The 18,227-nt window shown below is 43.8% G+C and overlaps 2 protein-coding genes across 3 annotated transcripts; both read right to left on the bottom strand.

Annotated features, from left to right (window-relative positions):
- Positions 1-877: 877 nt before the first annotated feature.
- LOC311110961 (PWWP domain-containing protein 2B-like) lies at positions 878-10,343 on the bottom strand. 2 transcript variants are annotated; one of them, XM_084153612.1, is made up of 3 exons: positions 10,125-10,343; positions 6,167-7,898; positions 878-3,786 (listed from the first exon to the last, which is right to left on the bottom strand). In XM_084153612.1, the coding sequence occupies exons 1-2, from the start codon at positions 10,262-10,264 to the stop codon at positions 6,167-6,169; spliced, it is 1,872 nt and encodes a 623-aa protein (XP_084009738.1). In that variant the 5' UTR covers positions 10,265-10,343; the 3' UTR covers positions 878-3,786. The 2 variants fall into 2 exon arrangements, with proteins under 2 accessions (XP_084009738.1, XP_084009737.1); XM_084153611.1 differs by having other exon boundaries at positions 6,171-7,898; positions 10,125-10,342.
- Positions 10,344-11,465: 1,122 nt separating this feature from the next.
- LOC311110551 (leucine-rich repeat-containing protein 27-like) lies at positions 11,466-17,697 on the bottom strand (the record flags this gene model as incomplete). The annotated part of the gene is made up of 11 exons (XM_084153058.1): positions 11,466-11,573; positions 11,708-11,834; positions 12,504-12,643; positions 14,090-14,248; positions 14,551-14,656; positions 15,092-15,232; positions 15,679-15,907; positions 16,702-16,854; positions 17,105-17,163; positions 17,258-17,388; positions 17,491-17,697. 11 exons carry the CDS (start codon positions 17,695-17,697, stop codon positions 11,466-11,468), a joined length of 1,560 nt encoding a protein of 519 aa, XP_084009184.1.
- Positions 17,698-18,227: the final 530 nt, after the last annotated feature.

Below are 18,227 nucleotides of genomic sequence, written 5' to 3'. Positions count from 1 at the left end.
TCATGCCATTCATCCGCCGCCATCACCTCATGTTTCAGCATAAGCCACGGCCCCATGTCGCAAGGACCTGAACACAATTCCTGTAAGCTGAACACAACCAGTTCTTCCACGGCCTGCATACTCACCAGACATGTCACCCACTGACAGGTTCTGATCCACGCACCTATTTTTATTTTTTATTTATTTTTAAGCTATCTGTGACCAACAGATGCATATCTGTATTCCCAGTCATGTGGAATCCATAGATTAGGGCCTAATTTATATAAATTGACTGATTTCCTTATATGAACTGTAACTCAGGAAAAACCTATATTATTTTTCAGTGAAGTAGACATTTTAGGTATGCGAAGAAATTAAGTCTTACAGTATGTGACATTGAAAAATAATAATTTGTATGCTTTAAATACCAGGATGTTAGTGTCATTTCGGCTTTTCATCTAGTAGAATTCACTGCACTTTTCAGGAAGAGAAGTCTTTCTAGACTGACGTGCGTTTGACACAGCCGATAATGAGATAACGAGACACGATGTACCCAAATGAACGAATGGCGGGTATCAATGCATTAGATGATGCATTCTCAGGACGGGTGAGCCTAGTTTGCTGATATTTGTTGCTTACTGCATTCGTTTTTACTAAACAGTACATTCTAAATAGTACGATTTCTACACAGTATGTCGTTTTAGTAAGTAATAGGCAAGAGATTTCAGACATGGCTACTGCCTCACTTAAGTGAGTAGAGGTGGTGAATGGTTGCATAAAGGTAAGCCTGGCTAGGCCTGACATTGCACATTAGTTGTGCTGACACAGATGAGAATTAAACCACATAAAAAGGTAGTCATAACTGATAGTAGTACATTGAAATACACAAACCAGCAGATCCCAAGTATTGCCTGTATATTTTATTTTATGTACAGTACATATATAAAAAAAATAGCCAATAACATTGACCAACGTGGGCAACAGCAGACAGCCTTGTTGCTCATCAAACATAGGAATTTCCTGACATCCACTTCCATCTTAATCATATACCAGGTGAAAGGAGCTAGGCAGTGTCTCCTTCCCCATGCCTAAAGAGTCAACAAAAACCAAAGGGATTCAAAATGGAACATAACGAGTCAGGAGCTCTTGGTCGTGTTCATTAGGGCTTGCAACGGAAAACGTTTTACAACAGAAAACTAAAATGATCAATTTCTTATTGGACAAGTACAAGTAGTCCTTGCCTGTTTTCTTCCGTTTGGTGCCTACTGAACTACCTACACTACATGGCCAAAAGTATGTGGACACATGCTCGTCGAACATCGCATTCCAAAATCATGGCCATTAATATGGAGTTGGTCCCCCCTTTGCTGCTATAACACCCTCCACTTTTCTGGGGAAGGATTTCCACTAGATGTTGGAACACTGCTGCAGGCACTTGCTTCCATTCAGCCACGAGCATTACTGAAGTCGAGCACTGATGTTGGGCGATTTGGCCTGGCTCGCAGTTGGCGTTCCAATTCATCCCAAAGGTGTTAGATGGGGTTGAGGTCTGGGCTCTGTGTAGGCCAGTCAAGTTCTTCCACACCGATCTCGACAAACCATTTCTGTATTCACCTCGCTTTGGGCACGGGGGCATTGTCCTGCTGAAACACGAAAGGGCCTTCCCCAAACTGTTGACACAATGTTGGAAGCACAGAATCATCTAGAATGATCCTGTAGCGTTAAGATTTCCCTTCACGAACCATGAAAAACAGCCCCAGACCATTATTCCTCCTCCACCAAACTTTACAGTTGGTACTATGCATTCGGACAGGTAGCATTCTCCTGGCACCCGCCAAACCCAGATTCACCCATCGGACTGCCAGATGGTGAAGCGTGATTCATCACTCCAGAAAACCTGTTTCCACTGCTCCAGAATCCAATGGCAGCGAGCTTTACACCACTCCAGCAGACGCTTGGCATTGCACATGGTGATCTTAGGCTTGTGTGCAGCTGCTAGGCCATGGAAACCCATTTCATGAAGCTCCCGACAAACAGTTATTGTGCTGACATTGCTTCCAGAGGCAGTTTGGAAGTCGGTAGTGAGTGTTGCAACCGAGGACACACGATTTGTATGCGCTGTGTGCTTCAGCGGTCCCGTTCTGTGAGCTTGTGTGGCCTACCACATCGCGGCTGAGCCGTTGTTGCTCCTAGACGTTCCCACTTCACAATAACAGCACTTGCAGTTGACCGGGGCAGCTCTAGCAGGGCAGAAATTTGATTAAATAACTTGCTAGAAAGGTGGCATTCTATGACGGTGCCACGTCGAAAGTCACTGAGCTCTTCAGTAAGGCCATTCTACTACCAATGTTTGTCTATGGAGATTGCATGGCTGTGTGCTCAATTTTATACACCTGTCAGCAACGGGTGTGGCTGAAATAGCTAAATACACTAATTTGAAGGGTGTCCACATACACTACATGGCCAAAAGTATGTCCTGCCTCTGCCTTCCCTCCCTGCCCCCTACTTTCCAAAAGTACTGCTTTCAACTAAGGTCAATAAAGGTCGATCCTGCAGTCTCTCCATCTCCAAACTCAGGTCCTGTAGCCAGTAGTGAGCAGCCACCTATTTCTCCCACCCCTTCACACGCACACTCAAAGAGTTGAACTTACAGTATTCTTACAGCATTTCTGAGTGACTATAAAGCTTTAATTGATGCATAGTGTTTGACACTTTTGTCCACTTTCTCCAGTGGAAACATTTGATGGGGATAGAACTGGGGTGGGTTGAGATAATGTACAAAAGACACACCGGACTCAAAAATGCAAGAATACAGTGTACACAACCACGACTGAAAGGATCAATCTCTGGCGTCCCAAAACTTTAAAAAGGTAATCTCCAAAGCCATGGATAGTCAACCGTGGGACATTTGAACTCCCGCTGCCTGTCAGCGCTGTAACTCCAGTTAGTGTTAGGACAATGAGCTTACAGCAGGCCACCAAGGTAAAGATAAAGTGCTTGTCTTAAAATGACACATTAAATAATTAAAGTGAGTAGAAATTAACTCATGGATTGCAGTGACCGATACATACCACACTTCTAAAGTATTCAAACCAAAATGAAATGGAAGAGAGACAAACGTTTGAAAAATGTATAAATAACGTTACATCGACATATCCAACTAGCAATGCTGAAGAAGGCTACAAGGATGAAACACTGTATGATAGAAAAAACTACAGTACTATCTCTGGATGGAACAGTTTCACATTTTCATATTTGGAAAGTAAAGCCCTTAGAGTAAGACTTTTCACCAGAAATGTTGCGGATATACATTTCCTGGTCTATTTGAAAATAGTTGCTGGGCTTCCAATGAGGATGGCACTGGGACTGAAAAGACCTGACAAGGCCCTCTGACTGGTTGTCGTTGAACCGCTTCACGACTAATCGAACGAGAGGAACAAAAGCAGCAGTATGGAGACTTAAATCGTTATGGATAATAAATGGTTACAGATAATAAATACATTCTTATTTGTAGTGTGTTGCTATTCAGTTCTATTGAAATATGGTTACATCTAAAAAATAAAGAAATTGAGGAATTGTTCTGTCTTGTCCATGAGATGCCTCAAAATTGGCCTTTCTTGCTCCCTTATCCAGTCAACAACACTCCACCTGAGCGGCCATTTTCCTCCAGCCATGTGGAGGAAAAACGCTGTATAAATAGTGATTGTGGAAACTGCACACGCTCCCTCTCTCTCCTGGGGATAGTTGACTCAAGAGTCTGAGAGTTCCGCAACCTCTGAGAGAAGACCATTCTTCAGTCTTCAGACTCTACAGAGAGAGAGAGCGAGAGACAGAGAGCAAGCAAGCGAGAAAGAGATGGGGGAGAGAGAGAGAGGGGCGAGAGAGGGAGAAAGAAAGAACAAACAGAGTAATGAGATTGAGCAAATAATGGCAGTATGGTTTCCCATGGAGGGACATTCTAACTGCAGGCCTAGACTTTGCACTGGGAGAGTTATGCATGTAGAATAGATGGATTCTTACTTCACCATTCAAGATAGAACATTTCTAAGTGAACCCAAGACAAGGTCTTAACTTTCAGAAGTCACGCTTGAAATCTCTGGACAGCTGACATGGCAAAAACTATTTCCATCATGAGTGAGAGTGGCATGCTCAAAAGCTTCTGGTGTGCATTATGAACAGAGCTCAGTACACGTACCTTCACATGGCTACTGAGGCTTCACCACAGCAAACAGTGGTACTGGGAGCTGTCTGGCAGTCTCATATCACCCTGAGACAATATTTAACCTAGGTGTGTGTGAAGGGCCTGGTGCTTGGCTACATGGGGTCTGATTCCACACAATCAACAAACGGATACCAGGGGAACAAGGACTTGTGCTTTTGATGTATATGATCAGCCCTAAGAATGTTCTATGACAACTAGGGGTAGGCAGGCTGAGACCAAAGTCCCTGGGTTCAGTCAACCAAAATCATGAAACTTAAAAGGATACGTTTTGTATTTTACAACTAACTAATGTTACATGGTTCCCTACCCTGAAAGCAGTCTATGAGCCATGATAAACTAATTTATGGTTCAGATTTCTTTACACAGTCATTAAACTTCAGCTAACTTTAGCCACCGCTAGCTAAAAATCAACCGGACTGATGGGTGCAAATGTGCACTTTTCTAATATTTCATGGCCAAATCAACTGAAATCAACTCATTTACTTGGTGTGACGTTACTGAAATGGTGATTTGGTTAAACTCCCATTGATTTATAGCTAGCTGTGGCTAAAATAACCTGTTTTTAATGGCTGTTTAAAGTAATATAATATGCCATTTAGCAGACGCTTTTCCCAAAACGACTTACAGTCATGCGTGCATAAAGTTTTTACATATGGGTGGTCACGGGATTCAAACCCCCCATCCTGACATTGCAAGCATCATGCTCTACCAACTGAGCTACAGAGTTCCAAATAAATCAGAGGTGCAGATAACAGTCCTGGCTCATAGACTATAGTAAGGGTAAGGAACCATCTAACAGCCCTACTTCCCAGCTTAGTTCATCGTTAGAAACTTTGTAGGAGCATCGTTAAATCTCTGAGCCGTTTCCCCAAAACCATTGTAACTAAAGTTGCACTTAAAAACGCTCATTATTTATAGGGCTGGGAATTGCCAGGGAAGTCACAATACGATCACGTACTTAGGTGTTGACGCGATATGTATTGCGATTGTCATGATTCTACAGTTAGTATTGTGGAGTAACTACAATGTTGTTGATTCATCCTCAGTTTTCTCCTATCACAGCCATTAAACTCTAAATGTTTAAAAGTCACCATTGGTGAAATCCCTGAGCGGTTTCCTTCCTCTCCGGCAACTGAGTTAGGAAGGACGCATGTATCTTTGTAGTGACTGGGTGTATTGATACACCATCCAAAGTGTAATTAATAACTTCACCATGCTCAAAGGAATATGTCTGCATTATTTATTTATTTTTACCCATCTACCAATAGGTGCCCTTCTTTGCGAGGCATTGGAAAACCTCCCTGGTCTATGTGGTTGAATCTGTGTTTGACACAGAGTGAGTCCATGTAACTTATTATGTGACTTGTTTAGCACATTTTTACTCCTGAACTTATTTAGGCTTGCCATTACAAAGGGGTTGAATACCTATTTATTCAAGACAAATCTATGAACTAGTGCATTATTATAGGGTAGGCTAAGCATTAGAATAAGCAGACTCAATTTTTGCAGCCAGGTGATAATATCTCTATAAGAGTTGACCCGTCTTCAGTAGTTGACCCGTCTTGGAATAATTCTAATCTGGTGAACGTTTTCTCTACGTGGTGTTTCGGGAAATGCATGTGACATCTTACGGCCGTTATAAGAACAATGCATCGTTAAAATACTTGTAAGCTTAAGTTCCATCACTATCGGGAAACCGGGCCCTGCTTAGTTAGTTGTAAAAATGCCAAACATTCTTTAAGCAAATACTGTATGTCACCTTGTCGTACAACCCCAAAAACTTCAATTAAGAATATTTCACTATACAACATTTCCATGCCTGTATGTTCGAGGTAAGCAAAAACGTATTTTAGACATTCAAAGTATTTTGCCTGAAGAACGCTCAGCATGTATCCTTAATCCAAGGTACCGGAATAGTGTATTAAGTGAACAAACTCTCAAATGGTCTGAGTGTTGTGGACTCACCTACGTTTCGCAGTGAGAGGTGAGTAGCGAGGTTATCTCGGGGCTCATGTGGCCCACAGCCTTGGCAGCTTCCACGATGGCTCGCCGGTACATCCCTTTCTTCTTGCGGTTGAAACGCGACCTGAAGAACTCCCGGAAGGGGGAGAGTTTGGCAACGGAGAGCTGGGAGGTAGTGGGCGAGCCGAACCAGGCCACCTTGGCCTCTGGCCACTGGGCCTCACAGTTAGACTCCTCTTTGCGGCTGCCGCTGATGCTGAGCACCCTCGCCGGCCACCAGGGGAACCCATGGATCTTCCCCCACACCACGTCTCCCACGGCCACCGCATGGCCCTCCTCCGTCACGCACTTGGTCATGCTGCGTGTGTGCAGGCGCACGGTGAGTGGCGGCACAGTCTTGCTGTTGTCTCGTGAGATCGAGGAGGACATGGAGGAGATGTGCTCGCCGGGCGCTAGGTCGCACAGCTCTGGGGACGTGCCATCTGAGCTGAAGGATTTTGATTCGTCTAGACTGTCTGTGCTGCACACGGACAGGCTGGAGGAGTCCGCCTTCCTCTTGCGGAGGTTGATGAGCAGCGCAAGGTCACTTTGACCTCGGTCTGCCTCCTCTCCAGAACTCCCTGACCACAGCTCCATGGGGGTCTTCTCCCCAGAGTCCTCTGATTGTGGCAGGGGACCAGGGACCGGCACCCTGAGGCTCTTTCTGCTCTGCCCCTCTACCAGCTCCGCATTGTACACAGTCAGGCTGTCCTCTCCGTCCCCCAGGGTCCTCACTCGGATCTTGGGGGAGGGGAGGTCCAGGCTGGCCGTTGGGGGCCTGGGGAGCTTGAGTTTGGGAATGGACACGGTCAGGCCCGTCCTGGTGGCGTCCAGGATGTGGCGCTGCTCCTGGGTCTGGGTTAAGGTGGTGGGCTCGGGCACCTTGCCCTGCTGGCCTCTTAGGCCATTTTGCATCAGCTGCTTGGGGCAGAAGGGCTTGACAGAGCCGTGGACCCGAGCTGGGATCTTCATGACCTCGCCCTTGCCCTGCGGAGTGCTGTAGGATATCTTGATGACCGGGCTGTGGGGAATGATGTCCACTGCAGGGAACTTTGGTTCCTCATCCCTCTTGTCCTTCCGGAGCCGCTTGCTGTCATAGCCGGTGGGGCCGTTCTCCCGCCTCTTATTGTTATCCTTGGTGGCATCTGCATCCTCTTTCCTGGCCAACTTCACAGACCCGTCTTTGGAGTCTTCATCGCTCTGTGGCGCGTTCTCTTTCCTGGAAGCCTTGGTTGTGGGCATCCCGTCCTTACTGTCCTCGTCACTGTTCAGTGTGTTCTTACACTTCTCGCACAACACCTGCCGTGGGCGGAGCCTGATGGTGCTCATGGTCATCTGCCCGGGCTCTCGGGTCCGCCTCTTCTTCCTCTTAATGGTTCGCGGAGGTGGCTGAGGTACCCATTGACCATAGCTGTGGCGCACCCAAATGGGCTGAGGGAAGGGAGCTCCTTCAAAATATGGAGGGTATGGAGCCTGCCCGGCGGGCACTGGTGTGGGCAGAGGGGCAGGGAGATGGGCAGCTAGTGGGTCATTTTCAGGGAGCGTGTTTTCATCCTTTGGTCTATGATGTGAAGCCTGGCTGGGAGGTTTAGTAACAGGCTCCTCTCTCAGGACTTCAGGGATTTCACAACCAGGTTTCAATGCAGGGCATTCCACTGGCTTTGTTGTGACATCTGGTAGGCAGAAAAGCCCAGTCCTATAAAAAAACAGTGAAAGAAAATACTTTAGTATGCTTTGTAGCTTCTGGGTTATTGCATCCAATCATGATAAATTGTTTGCGCTCAACTTTATCATTGTGGATAAAGCAGGAATTTAAACTCTTTGGTTCAAGTTCCTGTTCAGGTCAAGAACATTAACTCGACAAAATCGAAGTGCAACAAATGCACTCCTTTGACCCTGTCGGCGCACTTATGAAAGCTCTTATGGTTGCAACACTTCAGGTTGTGTAAAAGACAGCACATTAATCCCCTGTGTTGGGTATTCTACTGGAGTGGGGGTTGGGAGACAGCAAGCAAGCAGGTCGTTGTCTAGCTAGCCTATACCCTACCCCTACAGCCTTGCGCTACAAACTGAAAGAGCTGGAGTGTGTGTTCTCTCTGTAAATTCATGTTTATTTTCATGCCTGTGACGTGACGTGTCCAAGCCGGGCTTCTCTAAGGAGCCATATAGAAAGGTAGCTGTGAGCAGCCAACGCAGCAGCAGCAACAACATGGCTGTGCTCTGCTGTCAGAGACTGCAGACAAAGAGACTACAGGATACCCAGTAGCCCCCCTCCACTCCATCTGACTGAACAAAAACAACCACATGAATCACTCGGGACCCAGAGAGAGCCAGGAGATTCACTTGTTTTCACATCAGTGTCTGCTGGGTGCTTGTGTGTTATGAGATTATTAATTAAAGCACATTTAGGAAGCCCGAAAGGCATTTCCCCATGAGCGGCTATTGGCACATTTAAATAAAGAGGCCTGGCGAAGCCCGTTTCCGGTGCTTTGGAGGAGACCTTTACTAAAGGCCCTTCGTGAGCAACAAAATCTCAGCCGTCACTATGATGGACACAGGCAGTACAGAAATTCCTGGCCAAGGCTGTGTGCAAGGACATAGTGGTTAACTGGCCATGACTCAAACACTGTTCCCATTTAACATATAATGCTGTACATACACTACAACCAAATAAAGAGATCCTGCACAAATGATACATGACATGGAAACTGGAGACACACAATGAAGGGAAATGCATTTCTATAAACCTAAAGGAAGAACTCACATTTTGACATTCACAAGGAAAAATAGGCCTGTATGCCAAACCACTGTTCTTTGTTTAAGCCTTTTCCACTGGGGAAGGTCAATCTCAGGGCATTTGGAGTGATCTATCACGTGAACGTGTAGGCCTACATGTCTCAGTGAAGGCCTACCGATATGAAAAGCTGGTAAGATTCTGAATCTATAAATAAATAAACCCAGTGGCATTTAAAAAAAAGGTGCACTCACTGCACTGTATTAGCGCATACTAGTGCAACACAAGACCAGTACAGGTGACACACTGCGAGCCAGATAACATGCCCCATATGAATACCAATCATTCAAATAACATGTTATACTTTACATCTATTGTTAACACCCTAAATGGGATTTCTTGCCAACATTATATAGTTCACCCTTTGTCAAGTACAAAGTAGACCTATAGCCTAGTTTTTCTGGTGTCTAATTTCCTTGGTAACTCGACAATTAGTGCCATCTTTAACAGCATAACACAGCTGTATAATCTCTTATTTAGAGTTTCAGGTCAATCATTTATAAATAGGCCTACACTAATTGTATCATTAGCTAAGGGTAAAATTGGATGACTGAGTTTAACATAGGCCTACATTACTAAAAGCACAAGGACAGGAGTAGGCTAAATTATGATGTGATGCCCATCACTTTGCATAGTTAGTATTAAAACATGTAACGTTCATGTAATCATTACTAGATAGGTAGCTAGATGAATTATAAGAAAGCATGTACACAAGTCTAATATGAGAACGGGTGTTTCAGTAAGGCCTGCCATAGCTGGGATCCACTGTTGGCAGTCTAAATCTAGCCATCATTGAACTAGCTTGATAACGTTAGCTAAGCTAACAATGAGGTAACGTTAGGTACCCACGCATAACTTTTGTTAAAATGCCCATCACATGTTACTTTCACAGGGTGGTGGCTTTATCCAAACGTCATATTAATGATACACTTGTTTTTATGCTATTAATATGTTCGCTGTAAAAGTGCTAACGTTAACTAGCAAGCTAGCTACAACCCCTTGGAGTCTTTTGTATGATGGTCCATGTAGCTAGCTAGTTAGCATGCTAGATTAGCCAGCAAACATTAGCACGCTAACTAGCTAATTACTTTGTGATTAATGTAGAAAATTCGAAGAAATAAGACTCACTTTTTGTTGCAATCGAGTAATATCCCCATGTAGCTCCTTTCTTGATAGGTAAGCGTCACCACTAGCGTATCGTTAACTATTTGATCAACAGTGACAGGAATCCGAGAGCCGGCCCGCAGCTCCTCGGCCACAGCCTCCATATTTTCCGGCGTGAGGTGTCCGGCTTGGCGGTACTCGATCCCGGCCGCGGGAGCCACGATCGCCTCTGCTAAAGATGCTACTCCCTTCTACTTTCGTGCACGGGAGGCTACACCAGTGCACGAAATGACGCCATCACCCCCTCCAAGTCTTTTTTTTTCTTCTTTTCCCCCCACCCCCATCAAGTCAATTACAACAGTTCTGCTACTGGTGGCATAACACAAAGACAGATGAGAAAAATATTTTGAGGTTGCCCCTGTCTTGCTTGCAATTATAACATTCGGCTTTCAGTTTATTGTTGGCTCATGTAGCCTCAATTTCAAAACTCTATTTCATTATTATTAGTTATTATCTAGCTAATAATAGCCTTCTGCTCTGCTGATTTGCAGACAATACATCCACCCATCTAGGAATGATGAATGCATGATTTCTTCGTATTTCTTTGTATCTTCTCTTTTAACATGATCTTCTGTTCAAGGCCATTTTCATCGTGCCATTCCCAATTAAATATAGGCTTCCCTCAAACTTCCCTGGCTTACATGAATCACCTCCATCTTTACTGTCTGTATCCAAGCCAACAGTATCAATAAGTAATTTAGGCAGTGCTTGACTTGGGCAGGAGCTATACTGCTTGAGCTCCTGTTCCTCTTATAGAATATTAGCTCAAAAGTATTGTGGAGCTCCTGCACCTAAATATAAACAGTACCGTCACCCAAAATGAGTACCGGAACCTATTGCTGTCAAAGTCAAGCACTGAATTTAGGCTATAGGCATACATACAGTCAAATAAGTATACATGATCAATCACTGTATAGCTACTGTACAGTTGCAAGGACCTGAAATACAGTGAACTATTAGGCTGCTAAATAGCACTGATTGACTTGATGAATGAGGGTTTGTTTATCTTGGAACACAAGCGCTTTACACTTTACTAATGATGTGCGTGTGTGTGTGAGAGAGAGACAGAGGAGCAGGGTATAGCACCATACTGTGGGCAAATTAAGAACACTTCACGGTGGTCAAGTAACAGGATGAAATGTTTATTGATGAAAGGGTATTGGATACCATTGTGATTGAGTAAACTGTTTGTAGAGTGATATAATTCCATACTACCCTGTCCTGTACTACTTTGCATACAATGTCAATTAATTTAATACGGCAACAATTCAAAATGGCAGTAGGCCTACACACCCAAAAATACTTTCACTTGTCATAGCATCTTGGTGAGTTCTCCCCAGTAAATGCGATGAATCGATACTCGATGTCTCTCTCCTGTTTTCTCTTAGCAAGTTCTGACTGCAACCTCTTGGCCTGAAACAGAAGCAATGGAAGAAAACGACAATGAAAGAAACACCCATATTTTCATTCAATTCCTGGGGCTTCTGTCATTGAGCACTGAAAATGACTTGACTGGTTGCTTGATATACAGTAGAAGAGTAACATACTTCCTCCATGTCCTGCCTTGCAGCTTCTGTCTCCTCTTGGGCAGTGCCACTGGGCCTCCTGCGTCTCTCCTGGACCATCTGAACATGGCTGCTGATCCGCTGCTCTAACTCCCGGTCGCGGGCTTCCCTGGGGTCACACAGGTCAAGGGTAAAATGAACCACCATTCCACAAACTAATGATTCTCTTAGTTACATACCGTTGTGGGTGCTGCATGTTGGTGGTGGCGGAGGAGTAGCTGGCAAGCTACAGACTACAGAGACCAGTAGCTCTGAGTCCAGACCTGTCTGACCCTGTCCCTGATCAAGACTCCTGAGGCTTTCACCTGGCTGTGACCGACCAAAGCTCCCTCCCTCCACACATACATTTATCACACGATTTCACATGATTGATTGATTTCATTATTTTGTTATTTATTTAGATGGACTGCAATTCAGCTCTTAGCTGCCAATGTTGTACACCTTGACAATAAACTAAACCTTATACTGGGGTGTACTCTTTAGAATCAATAGTTTACATGTACAGTATTTATTAAAAAGACAGGTACTGATCTATCGTTGTCAGTCCTGGACTACAGAAAAAAGTAATTCATTAAAACAATCAGCTGAACAAAAGTATTTGACAGAGGGGACAAAATATAAGCTTTGAATAAAAGAGATGGCTGTACAAGTACCCTCTTTCCACTAAATGTCTCTGAACATCTTTGATTGATCTGCCATTGCTTCCGTTGGTGGCTACTGTTAGTAGCTCAGTGGCAACAGTGTATCCATTGATAGACACATCATAGCTACATCATACCTGGCTTCCTCGTGTTCCTTCTGGGACAGGAACGATCCCTGTCTCTGGATCCTCTTTGGTGGGGGTTTATGGGTCTTGACCTCACCACTTTCAGCAACACTACACAGAGCCTCTGTGGCATATGGAGCTTTTATAGGTACCTGTAACAAAACAATATATTAATTTCTATAGAAAGCTGGTCTTTTATTCATCTAACCGAAACTGTGAACTTATAGTAAGTTAAGGATGGATGAAAGGTCTATCAGTGACACAGATTGACTACTACTATCCTGGCGCATTTCTGAAGAGGTTAGATATTATATATACAGCTATGGGTTGCTCTGAGTGCCAGGTTAGCAGTATACCCTGGTTCTGGTACCTTGTGGTTTGTGGTGGGAGTGGGACCTAATGTTCATCATGATGTTACGCTTGCTTATGTCAAATCATCAAATCAAATGAAATTGTATTTGTCACATGCTTCATAAACAACAGGTGTAGACTACAGTGAAATGCTTACTTAAGGGCCCTTCCCAACAATGCAGAGATATATATATATATATATTTGTAATAATATAAAAATAATAACACGAGGAATAAATACACAATGCGTAACAATAACTTCACTATATACATGGGGTACCAGTATCGAGTCGATATGCAGGGGTACGATGTAATTGAAGTAGATATGTACATATAGGTAGGGATAAAGTGACTAGGCAAAAGGATATATAATTAACAGTGCCATATGTGATGAGTCAAAATAGTTAGTGCAAAAAGGGTCAATGCAGATAGTTAAATAGTTAACCAATAGCTACCCGGACTAACTATTTAGCAGTCTTATGGCTAGGGGGTAGAAGCTGTTCAGGGTCCTGTTGGTTCCAGACTTGATACACCGGTACCGCTTGCCGTGCTGTAGCAGAGAGAACAGTCTATGACTTGGGTGGCTGGAGTCTTTGACAATTATTAGGGCCTTCCTCTGACACCGCCTGGTATAGAGGTCCTGGATGGCAGGAAGCTTGGCCCCAGTGATGTACTGGGCTGTATGCACTACCCTCTGTAGCGCCTTACGCTCGGATGCCAAGCAGTTGCCATACCAGGCGGTGATGCAGCCAGTCAAGATGCTCTCAATGGTACAGCTGTATAACTTTTTGAGGATCTGAGTGCCCATGCCAAATCTTTTCAGCCTCCTGAGGGGGAAGAGGCATTGTTGTGCCCTCTTCACGACTGTGTTGGTGTGTGTGGACCATGATAATTCCTTAGTGATGTGGACACAGAGGAACTTGAAGCTCTCGACCTGCTCCACTACAGACCCGTCGATGTGGATGGGGGCATGCTCAGCCCTCCGTTTCCTATAGTCAACGATCAGTTCCTTTGTCTTGCTGATGTTGAGGGAGAGGTTGTTGTCCTGGCACCACACTGCCAGGTCTCTGACCTCCTCCCTGTAGACCGTCTCATCGTTGTCGGTGATCAGGCCTACCACCGTCGTGTCGTCTGCAAACTTAATGATGGTGATGGAGTTGTGTGCGGCCACGCAGTCTAGTCTGCTGCTGTGTCGGTGTGTATCTGACTGTGTGTGTGCTAGCGTTCTGTGGAAGGGGTGTGTTTACCAGCTGTGGTGCAGCCTCGCTGGAGACATCTGACTGCAGGATGACTGACTCGGCACACTGGAGGCACAGTGATCCATCATTAGCTAGGCCTGTCGCTGCCTCTGACCTGGACAGCCTCAGCTGAGTGTCTGCACAGCCTGACACTATCTTTTTCAACGTCTGCTCATCCAGAATGGAAACAAGGACTCCAGTCAGTCTCTCTCTTTCTACTCTACTCTAACTTCTCTCAGATAGTTTCCTTATAACAAGAACATAACTGAAAGCATTTTACTAATTCTAATTTTCTCCCTTTCCAATGACTGTGAAAACCTTTACTCAGGATGGTGTTATGCTGCCCTCCTCTGGTCATTGGAAAGGGAGAAAATCAGAATCAGAAAAATGCTTTCGGTTCTGTAAGTGAACAAAATAGTATATTCCAAAACTAGAATGGGAGTGAAAGCAGACATACAGAACAGACATACCTCTTCTCTTCTATGTCTCTCACGCCTTTCCTGCTTGTGCTCTAAGATTTTCCTCTCCTGCATGACCCTAGCATGAGTACGCCATTCCTTAAGGAGCTCTTGGTCTCTAAGGGAAAAGAAGGGCAGGGCCATATAAAGCACTGTGAGGAATCAAGTACCCCATAAACACTGATCTAAGTTCGCTTTTATTTTGTTTAGGTTAGGATTGGGGTCGGATAAGCTCATCTTAGATCTTGCTGGATTTCTTTACCTACCCCTTATTGGCATTGTCATTGGCTTTTGCAGACACATAATATTGATCCCTCCCTATCTGGGACTTCATCAAATGCCAATTTGACACAATACACCCCTGCTTTCTGAAACTGCAAGTAGAGAGACAATTCTCTCTCACCCCTGGTATAACATAGTTGGCAACTAAATACTGTATGTAATTAATGTGATTCAAAAGGCCACAAACGCAGTAGGGGGTCAGCAGTATAGCCTACTGATGCGAGATAATTCTGTTGGGTTCTATAAAATCCAACAGTAATAACTTACTTACTTCCTCCTTTGTTCAAGAATGGCTTGTTTTTCTTTAAGCTCTTTCATTGCAGCCAGTCTTCTCTCCTCTGACCTCTTGCAGTACTGCATGTCAAAGGGAGGGAGCTCGGGAAATATATTTCCCCTGGTAATCTCTTTCTTTCTGACAAATAAATCGAAATAAAATGTTTTATTTTTATTGCTCTCAGAAGGACCGTGTCCCTGCAGAGCCTGGGAGATTTTATCGCTAGGCCTCCTCCTCAGAGACTGTCATAAAAATATCCTTAGACTGTCCATGCAGTATTTTCCATCTCAATAGCCTATTAGTCTACAGTGGCTCCCTCTCCTTGTCACCTTTCCTTCACTGCAATTCACTGCATTTAATTCCTCAGAGAAGGCATCCACCATATTGCTTACACATATCATTGCTAGCCTCGTAAACCATACTGCCCACTGTGCTGAGTATAGTGGTCAGTCTGGTTAAAGAGTTAGGCAGTTCAAATAAGGAGAGGACACTGTAGACTACTGAGTTTCCCCTAGATCTGCAGTTACCAGACGCCTGTCATTACTCCCATAACTTTACCAGAGGACAAACCTTTTTAACTTTACCTTTTAATGACGGGCAGGGGGTATGTATTGTGGCCTCTATCGCCCTCTGCTGCTCTAGGGAGACGTGAAATAGGGAGGGCAAAGCCAAACTCAGCTCTGTCCATTTGGATCATCTTCTGCCTCAGCTCTCTGAACCTCTGCAGCTCGTCTTCATCCACCACCTCTTCACAAAGGTCCAAACTGGACTTCACAAGCTCTGTCAACTGTAGCTTCTCCACTGGGGGCATGTCTGCCACCAAAACATCAACAACAACTGTCCATGAAAATGATTATGGTAGCAAAATAATCACATTTCTGTCACTTCCTATATAAACAATTGTCCTCTTTTGGATCCTTTGCATCTATGCTGAAATAAATGTTTTAGTGAATACTAGATGTCAAGTTGAAGCTGTAATGAGCCCATAGTAAGCATGTCCTCTCATTCATGAACTAACATGATGAAATCTGGTATGACATGATCTGAATGCTGGCATATTGCCCTGGCAGTGACAACATAATATCCATCAAGATTCAATTACTTTTCCAGAGAAACAGTGAGCCTTGATCCTCTTTTTTAATAGTATATATATATATATATATATATATATATATATATATATATATATATATATATATATATATATATATATATATATATATATAAAGATACAACAGGGCACCTTTGTTCTAGATGTAGGCTTTCTGCTGAGGGGTGACTTGGCTAGTCATGCTGATTACCCATAGGCACTACTAGACAGTGGTTGATGACAAAGCGCCTCTGGTTATCGGTCATTTTAATCTGGCTAAAAATATTACTGGGTAGAGCTACACAAAAAGTCTGCCTGCTGCATGCGCCGTCTCCAAGGGAACAGAAGTCACACCACTGAAGTGGAACAAGGGCAAGGAGCTATTTTGGTGGCCAGCCTTTCTTTCTTATACAAAAGAACAGATGGCGGTGGACAGAAGGGCGGACACCACACAAGCACCTTGCCGTCACATTGTTCAACTTCATTAGGTGACACTACAGTTATCGATATCATTCACCTGGAAGAGAGTTCCGCACACTAACCGGTCGTTCGGCCATGGCACTCCGTAGGTACTGGAGGATGCATTGGAGGCCCTGCTGCACAACCTCTTGAGGCGGAAACGTGATGGGGCAATGCCTCAAACTCAGGGCCTTGAGAGTAATCACGTTACCTGAGAAGTACAAACACATATGTCAGAAATCCTAATGCAGTTCACAGCTGGAGATGGGTCACTGAAGAATAAGATGGGAATAAACAACATGTCACACCCACTCTTCAAGTAAAGGAAATGAAGTCCAAGCATCCTGAGAGGGACATGCAGCCTATCCCAAAATACTGTAAAAGTCACTGAAGACTTGATAAAATGCAATGATGTTCTTGTGTAAAGGATAATAGAAACAAGGTGACAGAGTTCAACCCACCCAATTCCAGTGGAAGCTCTGTGATAGGATTGCCTTCTAGCAGCACCGTTTTCAGACATCTGCATCAACCAATTAATAAATGAATCCATTAAAATCCACAGCACATCTACAGATATTTTGGTTGATAAGCCAATACAAACTAGCCTACAATACCTGTGTAGACCAATTTCCGCAGGAAGGGATGTGATTTGGTTATTTCTGAGATCTAACCACACCAAGTTTGACAAACTGGTGAACAGCGTATCCGGAAGCATGGATATTTCATTACCTTCAAGATACAAATTCTTAAAACAACAGGAAGATACAGTTAGAGAGGATACAGTCAGCTCTGAATAACAAAGCATATTCTTGAAAATGAGAGCATCAGAATCATCTGCTTGACCTACCTTTAAAGTAGTATTCTTCAAAATGCAATCCACAACATATTTTAAGTTTCTTCTGCTTAAATATAGGGTGTCAGATGTGACATATTCAGTGATCTGCATAGGTCCAACACACTCTGGTAGAATGTGCGGGGTATGTGTTTTACCAGCATTATCACCACAATCAAGGCTTAAATGAAGGTCAGTAATTTCATTTTCTACGGAAGACATTGCTGCTGTGCTGTTATCTCATTTGGTTGGTTAGTCATCAAAGTGTCATCTTGAAATCAGATTGTCAATGCCCATGATGGCTAGAGCAAGAAACAAGAAAAATATGTCGGTCATGAAACTAATCTTCCTGTTAAATACAGTGATAGTCCAATTAATGTCCTGGCCCTTTGGGAGCAATGAATCATTGAATGTGTAAAAACTCTCGACCAGATATTGATGTAACGTTAACCAGCATAGACACCCATTGTTGGATACACATATCAACTAAAAGTTAACTCATGATACTGAAATGTGAACAACTGTTAGCTATAGCTATGTTAGCTACTTTGTACACATGGAATATTTCAGACATGCAACATATAAAACGTAGGCTAACGTTAGTTAGCTTATGCATATAGCTAACGTTACCATAACTGTTAGCTCGCTAACGTTCATCCTAAACCAAGCAATCACTGAAATGTATAAGAACGCATGAATTACAGAATTATCAACAAGCTGAAGTAAATTAATTTAACTTTTGTAGGTGCATT

Source organism: Coregonus lavaretus (genome assembly GCF_964263955.1).
Source record: "Coregonus lavaretus genome assembly, chromosome: 36".
NCBI classification, from domain to species: domain Eukaryota; kingdom Metazoa; phylum Chordata; class Actinopteri; order Salmoniformes; family Salmonidae; genus Coregonus; species Coregonus lavaretus.
The sequence above is the reverse complement of the archived record's forward strand: the minus strand, read 5'-3'. Positions and strand labels throughout refer to the sequence as shown.

What these genes read in the sequence shown, in the direction of transcription:
- LOC311110961 (XM_084153611.1), bottom strand. Translation starts at nt 10,264, where the DNA reads ATGGAGGCTGTGGCCGAGGAGCTGCGGGCCGGCTCTCGGATTCCTGTC. An exon ending in TTACTCGATTGCAACAAAAA is followed by an intron (nt 7,899 to 10,124) that starts GTGAGTCTTATT and finishes GTTTTTTTATAG; the next exon opens with GACTGGGCTTTTCTGCCTAC.